Source organism: Hylobates moloch, unplaced genomic scaffold (genome assembly GCF_009828535.3).
Source record: "Hylobates moloch isolate HMO894 unplaced genomic scaffold, HMol_V3 SCAFFOLD_16, whole genome shotgun sequence".
Classification (NCBI taxonomy): Eukaryota; Metazoa; Chordata; class Mammalia; order Primates; family Hylobatidae; genus Hylobates; species Hylobates moloch.
The window spans coordinates 52,839,341-52,856,818 of record NW_026652291.1 but is presented as its reverse complement, the minus strand read 5'-3'; the positions used below and the strand labels follow the sequence as shown (position 1 = coordinate 52,856,818).

Sequence of the window (17,478 nt, the reverse complement as noted above, 5' to 3'; positions counted from 1 at the left end):
AAGTAACCCAAATTTACTCTGAGTTAAGAAGAGTGGATGAACATTGAATGTTGAGAAGCACTTAAGAGTGGACTCTAAAACACTGTGGTTACACACACACACACACACACACACACACACACACAAAATTATGGTCTATAGTCCAGGCAAGCCTCAAATTCCAGCTCAGTTTATTTTTAAGGATTAGTTGAGCAAGTTTGGAGTTGGAAGTGAGAGAATCATGTTTAAAAGAAAGGGTAGGTCATCCTAGAACAGCTTTCAGTCATTACAAAAAAAAAAAAAATACTTCTTGCTTTTATAGTACCATCTTCCTCCATTAGGCCTACCTGCATACTGTGCTTCATCAAATCTAAGATCACCTCACAACTATACCATTATTTTAGGCACCACTAAAAGGCAATGTATTGCTAACAAAACTATGACAAACCATTGATAATATATCCAGGTTTCAGAGATGTTACGGTGCATCTTAGTTGATGAAACAAAAATATACAAAACATGAGACACAGTAAAAATGATAACTACTTCATTATGCCTTTTCACAAGCAAATAGTACCCAAAAATGTGAACGGCCAGACACAGTAGCCCACACATGTAATCCCAGATACTCTGGAGACTGAGGCAGAGGATCACGTGAGCCCAGGAGTTTGAGACCAGCTTGGGCAATATAGTGAGACCCCACAGAAAAATTTAAAGCCAGGTGTGATGGCACATACCTGTAGTTCCAGCTACTGGGGAGGCTGAGGCAGGAGGGATGGCTTGAACCCAGGAACTGGAGGATGCAGTCAGCTATGATCACACCACTGGACTCCAGTCTGGGTGATGGAGTGGGACAGTCTCTTTAAAAAATGTGGGCCTGGGCCAGGTGCAGTGGCTCGCACCTGTCATCCAAGCACTTTGGGAGGCTGAGGCGGGACGATCACTTGAGCCTAGGAGTTAAGAGACCAGCCTGGGCAACATAGACTCCACAAAAAAATTTTTTTAATTAGCAGGGTGTGGTGGCATGCACCTGTAATCCCAGCCACAGGGGAGGCTGAGGTGGAAGGATCATTTGAGCCCAGGAGATTGAGGCAGCAGTGCGTGGTGATTGTGCCCCTGCACTCCAGCCTGGGCAACAGCGAGACCTTGTCTCAACAACAACAACAAAATGCTATCTATTGTGGGTACACTGCCTATGGGGTAGTCCTGCTCCACAAGGAGCAGTTTAAAAAAAAAAAGTTTAAAAAGTGTTTTATGTAGCATTTTTTTCATATTTACATTTACTCACCATATGGCTTCAAAAATCATAAACATACTCAGCTAAAACTACAGATCACCATTGTCCTCAATGACACAATTTTTGTATGGTGTACCTTACCTGTAATTCTATTTTCGATGGGAGGATTTAAGAGATATCTTAGGAACACTATTTAAAGGGATTTACTGAAGTGCCAACCTTGTGAATGATTTTACCTCAAATTGTTCAGTGGTAAGAAAGGTAATAAAGCATTTAGTTTTGCCTTTAAGTAGGCTAATTTTTTTTGTTTTGTTTTGAGACGGAGTCTTGCTCTGTCGTCAGGCTGGAGTGCAGTGGCGTGATCTCGGCTCACTGCAACCTTTGCCTCCCGGGTTCAAGCGATTCTCTCGCTTCAGCCTCCTGAGTAGCTGGGATTACAGGTGCGTGCCACCACACCTGGCTAGTTTTTCTTTTTTTAGTATAGACAGGGTTGCACCATTTTGGTCAGGCTGGTCTCAAACTCCTGACCTTGTGATCCGCCCACCTCAGCCTCCCAAAGTGCTGGGGTTACAGGCGTGAGCCACTGCACCCGGCCTTACTAGGCTAATGTTTTAACATGCGTTTTTAATTACCAGAATTTACTTGATAAAACTACTCTTTGCCAAGGTTGCAGGACTTCTGAAAAGACAGAACTAGCTTTGTTGCGTTTCACGAAGGACAGATCAGTTCGTCTGTATAGGCTATAAGCAGGTAAGTAGTGCACTCTATTGGTGAAGGATTTCTGTTGTTTTGAAAGCCAACTATAGCTGGCTGCATGGAGGGAAATCCAAAATCCAGATGACGTGGTGTGAGTCAATGGGATGAGAAACACTGGTATTTTCTTTACAATTTCGTTTTACAAAAAGTACATTAAACTAAAATTTTATGAATTACGACTTAATCTAATAAATAGTTCAATAGCAGACTCAAGAAAAGCACAGATGTGATTCTTACAGAAGACTACTCATATGAACACGTTTAATGCAACATGGAATGCAAAAGATTAGAACCATTAAAGTATTTAATTCTTCAACTTTAAAAAATTAAAATAAATAAAATCAAAATAGGATAATGACCAGAATAGTGCCATTATCATCACATCAAAAAGTAAAGCTTCCATCAACATTTTATGAATTTGGCAATCTAGTACAATACATTTTTAAGTATTGTGTTTCACTCAATTTTGTGATATTCCATTTTTGAAAAAACTTCAGAGGCTTCAGATACCCATGAAAAGAAAAAAAATCAGGATAGAAACACATAGGCTGAGGTTTGCTAATTCACTGTTTAAAAAGGACCTTAGATGTCCCACTATAATTGCTCTTAGGTGTTTTTAACAAATGAATAGTCATAATTCACAGAAAAGACAAGTGGTACTTTTTATCTACATAGACTATACTATATAAACTTTTAGTAAAACATTTAAATTGTTTTACTTTTAATCTTGTCAAGTAATTTTCATTTCTTCTACTGCTTTAAAAGGTTGACCAGGTTGTTTGCCTGTATTGGGATCAACGAATGTTGGACTATACTATGTTTAGTTATAATAACTAATTTATCCACCCTGACTTAATATGTAGGAAACAGTACACCCCTAAGTGTATTGAGATGTTTCTTTGAAACAAAAATATTTAATTTTATGCATGTGATAAACAGCCTTATTCAATGTATACTTTTTTTAAATGAGCAACACAGATAGCAGACATATAACTCCTTATTACCCATACTCTTGACTACCAAGAAAGGAAGCCAAACTTTTAGAAAAATACAATGCAAGAAAAGATTCAAGTTAAAAATATATTCCTTTGGTTAAAAATCATCCCCTTTATAATATTCATTTATAATCTAAATTCACAGCATGTCCCACCAGCCCAAAGTAATCTTCTAAATGTCATTATACTTGTAGTATTACAATGTTTTTTCAGTCCAGTATTTATGGAGGTCACTCGGCTGCAGCAACAAAATATTTCAACTCTAGGAAGAGTGTAGCCTTGTAGCATTAGCCCCTTTGACAATTTTCTTACAAGATTTTTACTTTAGAAACCTCCGACACATGTAGTTTTCTTCAGATACAGTATATCCAAACTTTTTATAGAAACCAACATTTTGTGGTAGACATTCAAGGGTAATCTTGTAACAGTTCAGTTTCTTGCTTAGCAAAGTAAGGGTTGATAATAATCTGAAATTTAAAAAGGGGGGAGGGTGAGGAGATAGCATTTATTAATAAAAATTGATTCTAGTAACAATATGAATTAATGTTATGAAACTTATGTTTCCTTAGAAACAGGTTTAGATTATGGCTTTTCCCATTGCATTCATGTAAGTTGATAAGCATTTAAATCACCAAAGTATTTTTACTTAGAGTCAAATATACTTTTATCTAGTAATCTCCAGCTCACTAATAAATAAGACAAATACAAAACTCACCCTAAGCCCTCTTTAAAAATGAAATTTAAGGCCAGGTGCAATGACTCATACCTGTAATCCTAGCACTCTGGGAAGCCAAGGCAGGCGATTGCTAGAGCCCAGGGGTTTGACACCAGCGTGGACAACATGGCAAAACCCCATCTCTACAAAAAATATAAAAATTAGTAGGGCATGATGGCACATGCCTAAAGTCGCAGCTACTCCAGAGGCTGAGGGGGGAAGATCACCTGAGCCCAGAGAGGTCAAGGCTGTGGTGAGTAATGATTGCACCACTGCACTCCAGCCTGGACAACAGAGTGAGTCTCTGTCTCGAAAAAGAAAAACGAATTTTAAGATGTATGTTAACACTAAAAATTCAACCTTTTAAAAAAAAAATCACCAAAATTATTTCGTAAAAATTCTTTATTTAAATCTATTTAAACTTCAGAGCAGTCAACATTCCCACATAAAATGAGTACATAACAGCTTTGCTCTTTAATCATTTTTAAAGCTACGTTAATATTTGGTGAAGGTGTGTATCAGGATTAACTCAAGATTGGTCTAATTAATATGAAGTGGAAACAAAGCAAGTCTACATCTATACAAAGTTTCTTAATGAATCCAAACCCGGTATTAAAGTGTGGATCTAAGTGCCTTAGAGGATAAAAACTATAAAAGATACACAAACTTGAAGGGTCTGCCCATGTTTGAATAGACCAAAAAATCCTATTTTTAAAAAAACAAAAGACCTTGATTGAAGTATGACTGGCTGGTTGCAGTGGCTCATGCCTGTAATTCCAGCACTTTAGGAGGCCAAGGATCACTTGAGTCCAGAAGTTTGAGACTAGCCAAGGCAACATAGCAAAACCCTGTCTCTACAAAAAATTAGCTGGGTGCAGTGGTGTGCACCTGTAGAACCAGCTACTTGGGAGGCTGAGGCGAGAGGCTCACTTGAGCCCCAAGAATTCAAGGCTGCAGTGAGCTGTGATCGTACCACTGTACTCCAGCCTGGGCAACAGAAAGAGACCCCATCTCTTAAAAAAAAAAAAAAAAAGTATAAATTAAATCAAATGGACTAGAACACAAGAAATCCATCTGTTTTGTTCACTGAGGTATTCCAAATACCTCGAATAGCATCTGGTACATAAGCAGATATTTAATATTTGTTAATTCCTTAAAACTCAGAAGAGTTATTGTTAAAAAGCAAGTTCTTGGGCCAGGCACAGTGGCTCCCACCTGTAATCCCAGCACTTTGGGAGGCCAAGGCAGGAGCACTGTTTGAGACCAGCCTGAGCAACATGATGAGGCCCCATCTCTACAAATTTTTAAAAATTAGCCAGGTGTGGCATGTACCTGTAGTCCCAGCTAATTGGGGGGTTGAAGAGGATTGCTTGAGCCCAGGAGGCTGAGGCTGCGGTGAGCTGAGATTGAGCCACTGCACCTCAGCCTGGGTGACAGAGCTGTCAAAAACAGACCCTGTCTCAAAAACTAAAAATTATAATAAATAAGAACTACAAGTTCTTATAAAATAGCAATAAATCAATACCACTTACTTATATTTATTTTAAATGATTTAGATAAATATATACAGTGAAGGCTGTTTCAGTATGTATTTCTACAACTTAGGAGAATGAGAGATCATAGAATATTCTGTAACAATTGAATATTTCCTGTTTTTAAATATGACAGAGAAGCTGAGGCAAATCCAATTAGCCCAAAAGTTTATCTCCTACTAGTACGAGTATTACTATAAAAAGTTAATAATTTAAAGATGTTACTGTCTATAAAGAAGTATCCTTCCAATTTTCAAACTTTAAGGCAAAATATGTATAATACTTTATTTCTTCATGAAATTCAGTCTGAACTATTGGAGTGAGAATGAGTTCAAAATTAATGAAGCCAAAAAGAACTTTAAACAAGTATCTTGTTAAGAAACTGAATTGGAACAAAATTTATCCAGGGTTACCTTGTTTCTGCCTACTTACAATTTGCCAAGCTGCTTTCCTCTGCATTCATCACTAACAACAACATCTTCTACTCTTCCTCTCTGAAAATATTTACAATGTTTAAAGGAGTAAGCATTTACTTTTGTTTTTAGCTAAAACGAGTTGGTAAGAATTTACTGATAATAAGTAGTATATTTTGTAAACTTGAACTTAACAGAAACCAAATGCAAAAAATATTATACAGTGAAGGCTGTTTCAGTATGTATTTCTACAACTTATGAGAAGGAGAGATCATAGAATATTCTGTAATAGTTGAACATTTCCTTTGTTTTTAAATATGACAGAGAAGCTGGGGCAAATCTGATTAGCCCAAAAGTTTGTTTCGTACTAGTATGAGAGTACTACTATTAAAAGTTAATAATTTAAAGATGTTTTTACTTATTAGAGGAAACAGTATGAGTCAACTGGTGACCTAAACTTGTTTTGGCTATGTCCCCAACCTTCCCAGCCCGTTGTCTTTGGACAAACATCAGGATCAACATCACCAAAATGTAACCTTTTCATGAATATATCCATCATTCTACTCCTTGCTTACTAGCAAGTTATTTTAGATATCCAAATAAAATTAATGTCTAGTACAGAAACCCCACCGAAATTCTTAAGTGTCATAGAACACATCCCAAGTGTTCCTACCTTATTCTCACTGAATTAAGGTTTTCTCTCCCTCTTTTTTTATTTACTATTTTATGTGAGTTATTGAGGGATGAAAGGGCACTACATGCATTAGATGTATCATAATTAGAACAAAATAATCTGAACCCTTTACCATGTGGAAACAAATTTATGCTAATTCAAAGTTGTTTTTTTAAAAGAGTAACATTAGGGATTTTGTGCATTACTGCTAAATTGTTTGGTTTCTCTATGCCTATACCAAATTGATCCACCTTACAGAACAACTTTAGCATACAATTCATACTGTTATACATTTTCTTTCTTAAAGCTCTCAGAACACACTGGGAAAAGGGATTTATAAGAAGCACTGAAAATCAGTGAGAAAACAGATTTGTCTAATGGAAACTCAAAGTCAGTTGTGCTAGAAAACAGCTGTCCATTTTACTTATAAGCAGCACATACCTTAGCACAGGAATGGATGAATTTATGTTCTATAATCAGAGTTGCCGTAGCAACAATCTGTCCTAGAGTCACATCTTCTACAACTGTAACATAATAATCCCCAGATTTCTTCATATGCTCAAAAGATTCTGTGGAGATTGGATAACAAAGTGTTACATAGTAGACATTCAATTTTATGGGGAGCCAGAAAAATACTAGGATACTAGGATTAGCTGACTTAATTACTAAATGTTTAAAGCTGTTTTACCATAGTAATTTACCTTCCATTTCTAAAGAAAATATTACCAAGTAGTTGAAATATCAGCAATTAGTATCCATTGGAATATAACCTACACATTCAAAATATCTGCTAGCAAAATAAAGACTAATATAGCTATTTTAGATGAACAACACTTAAAATACAAGTAAATCGCTGATGTTGCCACTTCCATGACTAATGAAAACTTTAATTTCTTCATTTACTTTAAATAGATCTCTTTAACTTTTATACTCAATAGATATTCAAATATAACAAACCTTTGCACATTTTAACAAGAGCATGTTTACATGGCCCAATTCTAGAATTTTTAGTCTTTTGCTTTCAAAATATTTTTACAAAATATATTTTAATTTTCCCTTTGTGATGGAAAGTGTTTTGTGATAACATGACTTGCTCTTGTTTGCTTTGAGAGCACCTTGCAAGGAGGTAAAAACATATCTGTTTCCAAGTAACTTTTCCAAGTCACATAGCAAATGGGTGCAAAGATACTTCCCCTCAAATGGATTTTCAGTACTATTGCTGAAATAACATGTTTCTCATCTAATTCATGTGCACACAAAGAAAAATTCAGGAATAAAAATTGAGGCTAATAGTGTCTCATATTGTTAATTTCTATGGTCTCATTCCAGATAGAGATCTAAAATGGGAAAAAGAAATAAATTCAATGAATGAAAATAAACGATGAGAATCAGAACGAAATCAGAATCAAAATAAACAATGAGAATGAGAATGGTCCTCATTCTCAGGAGGGTCAAACAGAATTCAATACAAAATTCCCTATTATAAGGAAATGAAGAATTGTAATTCCTCAGCTATTAAATATTACTAAATATTTAGTAATGATAATAATACTTCATTTCCTTTGTAACAGGAAAAAGCAGTGGTAGAGCGCTGGACAGAATTAAGGTTTTATTCCTCACCATAGCAATAACTACCTGTGATCTTGGGCAAGTCTTTGGATCCCTCTAAATTACTATTTTCTCATATGTCTAAAAGAAGAGGGGCAGGGGACGGGTGGACTAACTCAAGATGGCTGCTAACCTTAAACTTCAATACAAATAAACCCCAAAATAAATTTAAAGCATATGGTCTTGCTTTTTTGATTCGGTAATGAAATTTCTGTAAATAACCACAGTAAGGGAAATACTACACTAAAAAATGAAAAACCTCTAGAGCTAACACCTAGGTCCTATGGTATAGTAATTATCTAATAAAGTAGTCAGATAGTTTGCAAAACAAAGTTACTGGTACATTTGGATTCTAGAACAACTCAGCCACATTAAACATTTAAATAAGAAAACAGCTAATTTGTTCTTTGAATAATTTCCAGCTATTTGAACAAAAACAAGTGGGCACTCAGCAGCTCTAAACAAAAATGAAATCCATGTTTCCCTTTATTTCAGGAAAAAGAGGTTATAGTACTTACTCATAAATTGTTCAGGGCTGACAACTCCAGTCTCTGTTAGCTGACCCAATACCTTAAAAAAACCTAGTTTTGAAAAACAGATTTCAAATTACAAGAATAGCAAAAGGAAGACAGTATGAAAATAAGCAATATATTAAGCAGGTGGGCTTATGGGCAATTATTTTTTCAGAACTTTCTATAATCATCTTTTAATTATTAGAATAAAATGAACCCTATTCTTCTATAATCACTACATATAACAAAAATAACAGGTTTTACCAGTGCTTCTGCCTGCATAAGATGTTTTAAATAGTGCTGACCTTAATATCCAGTATTTATAGACCCAGAACATACATTCTTCAATGCATTATATTTTACATTAAGTTCAATGCAAAGGGTGCCAAATTTTCCCAAATATGTGATTTGATTTTACTTAAAGGTGCAATATGGCCAAATGCAGTATTTGTAAATTAAAGTATAAGTAACACTGTTGAGATTACACTCTTTAAAATTGTAATTTCTAGTGAATTTCATTAGTGTTACCTGAAATTAATGTGAACAGTGCACCTGGAATTTTGAAAATCTTAACTTTTCTACACTCAATAATTAGGCCAAAATTAGGCCCTTCAGGCTGTCTAGCAAAGAGATAATTGTGAAAAGGACAAAGTTGACTTTTAATTACCAAAGTTTAAGGAAGTTAACTTGGAGAATTTAGATGTTAAAAAAGAAGTAATTGTACAAAAACCCTTTCAACTTATCCAAGGAAAATTATTTCCGCCTTCATTCCCCAACCAGCTTCTTAAGATCCCTCCTTATGTGTCATTATACATGATAATTTAATTTTTGTTTATGAGAAATCTTTTTGGCTTAATTAAGAAGGAGTGATGTTGTATTTAAGTCATTTTAAATATTTCACAGTAATATTTGGTCTTAGCCATGACACACACTCATTGGTATTGAGTGTCCATCACTTTAAAAACTAAGTATTATACAAAAAATAGTCCAGAAGTCAAATATTTAAAAACAATTATCTGCATCATAATGTTTATGGAGAAAAATGGAAGGCTAACTCTGATTTTACACAGGATTTTGTACATTACCTCTATTTAAGTCAGCAGTACAAAGAGGCCTCAAAACCAAGCCTTCTCCAGGATGTGTTGGGGAAATGGCTGGAGAAAATGTAGCTGTATTCTGACTCCAGTCCACTTCTTTGAGTAGACTTGGGTCAAACATAGGAGTTTCATCAGGTTTCATTTTTCTAGTAAGATCTAAAATAAAAATTTGAATATTAAGTCACTTTATTTAATAGAAGGAAAATTATGATTGTTGAGAAAGTTAATATAAATTAATGCAATTAGAAGCATTCTTTAGCAGATATGCGAGATATTTTACTGCAACCTATCCTGAATCTAACATTAAATTCCACAACTACAGATAAATAGAAAAATCATGCCTACTATCAGATAAAAAATGGCTAAGCGACTAAATTAGTAAGTTTTAAACTATAAAATCCTATTTATTATCAGGTCTTTTTTTTTTTTTTGGACAGTCTCACTCTGTTGCCCAGGCTGGAGTGCAGTGGCGCGATCCTAGCTCACTGTAACCTCTGCCTTCTGGGTTCAAGTGATTCTCCTCTTTCAGCCTCCTGAGTATCTGGGATTATAGGCACGTGACACCATGCCTGGCTAATTTTTTTGTATTTTTAATAGAGATGGGATTTCGCCATGTTAGCCAGGCTGGTCTCGAACACTTGACCTCAGGTGATCCGCCCACCTCGGCCTCCCAAAGTGCTGGGATTACAGGCGTGAGCCACTGCGCCCGGCTATTATCAGGTCTTTTAAAACATGTTTTTCCTCTGGGTTGGTGCTACTAAATGAATAGCTGACTTTTCATGGGTTCTTAAATTTTTTACATTATGTTCTTGGATTTTATTATTGAGCCAAATAGGCATCTGTTTCAACAGGAAATTGCAAGGGGAAAAAAAATTAAAAAAAAAAAGTAATCTCTTAGTCTTACTTGCCAATAAAGAAAACTTTCAGCCGTGCACAGTGCCTCACACCTGTAATCCCAGCACTTTGGGAGGCCGAGGCGGGTGGATCACCTGAGGTCAGGAGTTCGAGACCAGCCTGACCAACATGGAGAAACCCTGTCTCTACTAAAAATACAAAATTAGTCGGGTGTGGTGGCGCATGCCTGTAATCCCAGCTACTCGGGAGGCTGAGGCAGGAGAATCGCTTGAACCTGGGAGGCAGAGGTTGTGGTGAGTCGAGATCGTGCCATTGCACTCCAGCCTGGGCAATAAGAGTGAAATTCCCTCTCAAAGAAAAGGAAAACTTACTGGGCATGTAGCCTTTTTTTTTTTAAGATGGAGTTTTGCTCTTATTGCCCAGGCTGGAGTGCAATGATGTGATCTTGGCTCACCATAACCTCCGCCTCCCGGGTTTAAGCGATTCTCCTGCCTCAGCCTTCTGAGTTAGCTGGGATTACAGGCACCTGCCACCACACCCAGCTAACTTTTTTTTGTATTTTTAGTAGAGACGGGGTTTTGCCATGTCAGCCAGGCTGGTCTCAAATTCCTGACCTCAGGTGATTTGCCTGCCTCAGCCTCCCAAAGTGCTGGGATTACAGGCGTGAGCCACCATGCCTGGCCGCATGTAGCTTTTTTTTTTTTTTTTCAATGAACCATGAATAGAAGAAAATTGATGAACAGGCTCAAATTAATTTTTTTTGGCATTCTCAGAAATACTTTACCTTGGCTATGCTAGACACACACTGCAGGATTTTGTTTTCACAGCAGATTTTCTAAAAATCTGTAGTGTGGGCCAGGCATGGTGGCTCGTGCCTTTAATCCCAGCACTTTGAGAGGCAGAGGCAGGTAGATCACCAGAGGTCAGGAGGTCGAGACCAGCCTGACCAACATGGCGAAACCCTGTCTCTACTACAAATACAAAATTAGCCAGGTGTGGTGGTGGCCACCTGTAATCACTCTGTCTCAAAAAAATTAAATTAAAATTAAAATGTATAGTGTAAGTTTCTCAGTTGCATCTAAGCAGCTTAAAAATAGCCAGTGTTTTTCATGCTATTGAAAAGTGATCATGATATTTCCCCCTCTTTTTTGAACATTTAGAAATAAGCAGGTTCTCACTAGTTGTAGTGTTTTAAAACTGAGACTAAATAACAGAGAAGTAACAATAGGAAGGATGAAAAACAAATCATACAAAGCATAAAACTGGGGCCAGGGGGCTTCTGTGCAGCACAGAATTGCTAAAAGAAACATGCTTCCCAACAATTAAAAGTTGAGTATTCCTTATCCAAAATGCTTGGGACCAGAAATGTTTCAGGTTTTGGATTTTTTTTTTTTTTTTTTTTTTTTCAGATTTGGGGATATTTGCATATACATAATGAGATATCTTGGGGATGGGACCCAAGTCAAAATTCATTTGTGTTTCATATACACCTTATACAGGTAGCACAAATATTTTACACAATATTTTAAATAATTTTGTGCATGGAAAAGTTTTTGTACATGATATCAGATGTGGAATTTTCCACTTGTGGCATCGTGTTGGCCCTCAATAAAGTTTCAAATTTTGTAGTGTTTTGGATTTTTGGATTAGAGATCCCAAAAAAGCAGTCCCCAACTTATTTCTATATCCAGTTAAAGAAGCCATATTTTAATGAGAGAACAATTTGTCCAATAACCTAACTCCCAATTGTTCCTTATTTCATAAGTCACAGTATGCTTTAGGGCAAATATTCTTAACTTTTCCTTAAAGATGGATAATAAGTTTCTGCCTGTGTAATCCTATGTTAACTATATAAGCAATGCTGCAATATAGTAGTTATGGGAAGGCAGTGTGATGTGATGTTAACAACAGAAGTTAACACTTGCTCAGCACTTCTTATGTGCCAGACTATTGAAAGAGCTTTACTAATTCATTTATTTCAACCATCCTACAGGTTAGGCGTGGTTATATACATTTTAACACATGAGAAAATGTTAAGTAACTTGCCCAAAGTCACAAAATTAGTGGAGCCAGGATTTAAACCTAGGCATAGAAAGAGCATGAGCTTTGGATTCATACCTGGTGTTCAAATGTCAACTGTGTGATACGTACTAAGGTAATTAAGCTTTTAGAATCTAGTTTCTTCATTTGTAAAATGGAGATGAAATTACTGGGAGAATTAAATGCATTACTGTATGCAATCATGCACTTAGCAGTGCCCGGAATACTGCAAGTACTCAATAAGATATATGCTAGTTAGCGATAAATTTAAAATTCAAGTTTATAAATTCTTGTTCATTTTTTTCACCTTTAATTCGTGAATCAGGCACTGTGCTGGTTACAGGGACTACAAAAAGAATGACAGGCTCTTACATTTATGTTATACCAAAAGTTAGCATTCTTGGATAGAAAAGAATAACGTAGTTTATAATGTAGACTGTTGAGAGGTCCCCCCGGCCACACACACACAAAATGATTCAAATTATGCTGCACACACTATACCTAGTTCTAACAACATTAAGAAAAATATAGAAATTGTGATGATCAAGCAGTCATTTCAAATTTAACAAGTTTAATATCCATTCAAAATAGGTTTTTTGTTTTGTTTTATTCTGCTTTGAGACAGGGTTTCACTCTGTTGCCCAGGCTGGAGTGCAGTGGTGCAATCATAGCTCACTGCAGCCTCGAACTCCTGGGCTCAAGTGGTCCTCCTACCTCAGCTTCCCACATCAGCCTCCAGAGTAGTTGGGACTACAGGCTCATACCACCACACCTGGCTAATTTTTGTATTTTTAGTAGAGGTGGGGCTTTGCCATGTTGGAAAGGCTGGTCTTGAACTCCTGACCTCAAGTGATCCTCCAGCCTCAGCTTCCCAAAGTTCTGGAATTATAAGCGTGAACCAGCATGCTCAGCTGAAACAAGTTTTTAATAGATGAATTTGAGTCCACGTGTTTTAGTGTTTTGTCTAAATTGGACCCTTGAGGTTTTTGTGTGTAATCTCATCTGAATGGTAGGTAGCAACATTGTTTTTCAGGTATGTAGATAAACAGGCTAAGTATTAATAAAGTGAAATGTGTACATTATTAAAAATGTAAATTCCTCGAGGCAGCACACTATTTAAACATTTTGGTCATGCTATTAAACATAAGTTGTAAACACAAAGTTCAAAGAAAACTCAAAAGAGAATTTAAATCAACCTTAACCACATTTAACTAGATTCCTTTTTCCTATAAAGTTGTCTGTGTTTACAATAAAAATGTGGTCTAGAAAACATGAAAAATAGGGTTAATTTCATGAGAGGGAAGTATACAGGAAAACAACTAGGATTATGAAGCCCTTAAATAATGAATTTTAACCAGGAAATACTAATATTTTCTTGTCCTTTTCTTTAATGAGACAGTCCTTTTCCACGAATGATCATAAAAATAAATAATATTGGCTAACACTTATTGAAAACTTTCTATATGTTAACTCTTAAAAATGCAATGAACGATGTATCATTATTATCCCAATTTTACAGATAAGGAAGCAGGCACAGTAACTTGCTCAAGGTTAGAGTGCCAATAAGGAATAGAGTGAGGATTCAAAATGAGGCAACAGGGCCAGCTTCAGAAGCCCCGACCTGTGCCGTTACACAGGGCCCTGCACTTAGTTTAATACCCTGCTGCCGCTGTTTTGAAATTCTTAATTTTTTAACAAGGAACCCTGCATTTTAATTTGGATTACCACAGATTATGTAGCTAGTCCTGCTAGGTAGTATGACTTCACTCTGCTCTTAACCATTACACTGAAGATGCACTAGAGTAGATAAATTCCCTATTGTTGTAGAAGGGTTAAAAATTAAGTCATAAGCAGCACTTAGAACCTACATTTGGAAAATGGGAATCAGACTAGTGAAAATACATTAAAGCATTCCAGATTGAAATAAGAATCTATTGGCAATCAGAAATTAACATCAAAAATGTTTTTATGAGCTGTTCTACAAAACAGCCATACTGAAGGCCCACTTTAGCTCACTCTATCCTCAAACAGTAAAATTCTGCTGGTGCCCAACTAATGTACTGGGCAAGGTGAAGCAAGATATGACTTGAAACTCGGTTCCAAGGGGGTTTAGAACATAATTAAATAAGTAATTTTATATAAATAATCTTTTAGCATCTTCAGGTGCCCAGATACTGCAAAACTAGGAAATTTCTGCAAATAAAATTGCACAGTTGTGTGAAGCGGAATCTCATCATATCATTAGGTTCTTTAAAGTTTTTAGATGAACTTTAAACACTAACCCTCCTTAAGTATTCCTCAGAACCTTTTCTGATTAACTGCTAAATTAACAGGCGTTTAGAAGACCCATTTAAGCCTAACCCTAGCCCAATAATGCCTAGTGAATGAATAACGAATAAGACTTACCTGTAGGTCACATTTCAGAAAATCCAGAAGGACAAAAAAAAAAAAAAAAAATTCCCAAACTGCCACAATATCGCGGAAAGTATACACCAAATTCAGTTTCACTAGTCATCACATCAATCGAGTATTTTTTCACTCAATTGAATATTTTTTTAAACAAAACTTCAACTATTTGGCGTCTGAGCCTCTGTATCAGATTGTAATACGAATGGGGAGAGAGGCTGCTGCTAGAAGCAACCAACTGAGAGTGACAAGTAATAGACACCGGAGATGAAGATTTTAAAAGTCGATATACAAATTTTAAAAACACAATCTAAGGCCAAATCTAAACTAGCCTATGTATTCCTCAAGAGCTCCTGGGGCACCTTCTAAGTACAGGTGAATGGGGGAGGGGCAGACTTCGGATTCCTTTATATTCATTTTATAACAATTTCGATAACAAGAATCCATTCTGAATCTATTTCGTTAATGATTTTTAACACAACTGGCCATATTTATTAAATTGTGTAACTGCATGAATGTTCAAAAGTATTTTCTGATAGTTTATTTGACCTCTACAATCTAGGCGTTATTCCCAGTCTACCGATGAGGAAGCTGGAGCACCTGGAACTCCCAAGACTTGCCCCTTAGGTAACACAGCAAGTAAGTGACTTGGGGCTAGAATCCTCTTGTTTCCGCATCCTGAGCTCGATTACCATCCTCAACAGACTCCAATCTTTACATCATCATACCATACAGCTAGCGCTCTCTCCCCTATTTGGCAAATCCTGCCTAAATTAATTTCTTGAGATCCATTCTAGGATTCGTTCATGAGGGATTATCCTAACAAAACGAATCCTATAATCGCCCGTTCAATTTTGTATGAAAATTTTAAATTAGTTTGGCTTACATAAACATCAGCTCCTGCAACAGAAATCACAGTACACTACTCGGTATTTCTAGGGGTAGGAGCCTAGGAAAAAGAGACAAAGGATGTCCCTCTGTACCCTGGGGAAAGCGCCGACCTAGTCGGTGCGGAAGTGGTCTTCGGAACAGCTGCCTCAGTGGCTCCGACCACTGTGGGATGCACCCGGGAATGGGAGAAGAGAAGGGGCCTGGGACGTTCGTGCCCATTCAAAACCGATGGCTGCAGAGAGCGCGACCAACTGTCTCATTTCCCACGCCAAAGTCCGGGGAGCGAAGTTCCGACCCCAGTCCCAGTTCCAGCCCTGCCAGGCCAAGACGCGCGTATGGCCGGACCGCTGGCCATCATCCCTAACCTCTGCTCCAGGCGCGCGTGCGTTCAACTTCCTGGGAACCGCGCTCCACACCATGTGCACCCAGCTGGCGAGGATTAACGCCTGGCTCCTCCACACAACACCCCCGGGGGCCTCGCCGGGGCACCAGACACACCTGTTAGATAAACCTGAGGGCAGGCCCGCCCCAGCCCCCAGGACACACGGTCCCGCTCTCGCGCCCCGGCCCCAGTCCCTCCTCACCCGTAGAGGCCCTGCGGTCGGCTCCTAGCCAGGCGCGTCGGACTCTCCCCCACCAGGGTGCACAGCACCGGATCCGGATCCGGCTTCAGCGCCAGCCCCACCTCCTCTTCCACCGCCCGCGCCACAGTTGGAAACCGCGGCCCAGACGTGGCAGCGCCAACGCCTCCACCCCGCCTCTGCCCCTTCACGCAGGGCCCCGCGCAGGCGGGCGGAGGCAGAGGCCAAGGCACAACCCACTCAGGCCCGGAGAGCGAGGGGCGGGGCCCGGAGAGCGGGGTCGGGACCAGGAGGGCGAGGGGCGGGGCCCGGAGAGCGGGGGCGGGACCCGGAGGGCGAGGGGCGGGGCCTGAGGCTTGCGTCGGCGCCCGGGGCTGTGGCCGCCGGACCAAAGCTGGCCTCTCCCGGCTCCTCCTCCTCGCTCCCCAAGGCCTTTCCCATGGCGTCATTGTCTCAGTTTATCTGCAGATACGTCTACCTAGCAGTCAGCCCAGCAGCGTAAGTGGTGACCAGTGTGGGCCTCTTTGATCCTGAGACCGAAGGCTCGGCCACCGGCCCTCTCCATTTGTTCCTTGTTGCCCTCCCTTCATGATTCAGTCCATTAATTAGGACTTTTCCTACCAGCTGGCAGTTCAGAGCTCCGCATCCCCAGGCCTCTGGGTCACAGTTCCTGCCTTCATGAAACTAGGAGTTGGGACCACTGCATTCTACTCCTTCGGGACTATTGTTTCATTTCTCAGTCCCTCAAACCCTTTATTGGATGAACATGGAGTTAGGACAGTGGTTCTCCACTGCAACAGTTTTGCCTCCCAGAAGACATTTGGCAATGTATGAATCATTTTCAGCCTCTCATCTGGGGTGAGGTGCTATTGGAATCTACAGATGGTGGAGGGCACAGGTGAGTAGAGGCCTGGAATACTGCTTCACGCCTTACAATGCGCAGGACAGCGCCGCACAACAAAGAATTACCTGGCCTGAAATGTCTGGAGTGCTGAGGTTTAGAAACCTTTCGTTAGGAGAAGAAAAGTGACTTTTTTCAGAGCCCCATTTCTGAAGTGTCTTACCTAAGTAGCACTTTGCCCCTATTTTAACAGATGAGGAAACAGAGGTTCAGAGATGTTACATAATTTACAAAAGTCTCATAGCTAGTAGCTCCCCTTCCTTGCCTTGTACCATAATTTTCAATTT

The 17,478-nt window shown here is 38.6% G+C and overlaps 2 protein-coding genes across 2 annotated transcripts in view; one reads left to right on the top strand and one right to left on the bottom strand.

Annotated features, from left to right (window-relative positions):
* Positions 1-16,486, top strand: part of STYX (serine/threonine/tyrosine interacting protein) — a 62,453-nt gene extending 45,967 nt beyond the window's left edge. The window contains exons 12-13 of the transcript XR_004244608.2: positions 15,381-15,457; positions 16,350-16,486. The gene's annotated coding sequence lies outside the window, so the exon portion shown is untranslated. The remainder of the gene's footprint in view (positions 1-15,380; positions 15,458-16,349) is intronic.
* On the bottom strand, positions 154-16,426 carry GNPNAT1 (glucosamine-phosphate N-acetyltransferase 1). The gene is made up of 6 exons (XM_032135074.2): positions 16,294-16,426; positions 9,506-9,673; positions 8,427-8,489; positions 6,742-6,869; positions 5,647-5,708; positions 154-3,434 (listed from the first exon to the last, which is right to left on the bottom strand). The coding sequence occupies exons 2-6, from the start codon at positions 9,657-9,659 to the stop codon at positions 3,287-3,289; spliced, it is 555 nt and encodes a 184-aa protein (XP_031990965.1). The 5' UTR covers positions 9,660-9,673; positions 16,294-16,426; the 3' UTR covers positions 154-3,286.
* Positions 16,487-17,478: the final 992 nt, after the last annotated feature.

What these genes read in the sequence shown, in the direction of transcription:
- GNPNAT1 (XM_032135074.2), bottom strand. Translation starts at nt 9,659, where the DNA reads ATGAAACCTGATGAAACTCCTATGTTTGACCCAAGTCTACTCAAAGAA. An exon ending in CAGCCCTGAACAATTTATGA is followed by an intron (nt 6,870 to 8,426) that starts GTAAGTACTATA and finishes CAATCTCCACAG; the next exon opens with AATCTTTTGAGCATATGAAG. An exon ending in GGAAAGCAGCTTGGCAAATT is followed by an intron (nt 3,435 to 5,646) that starts GTAAGTAGGCAG and finishes TTTAAATTTCAG; the next exon opens with ATTATTATCAACCCTTACTT.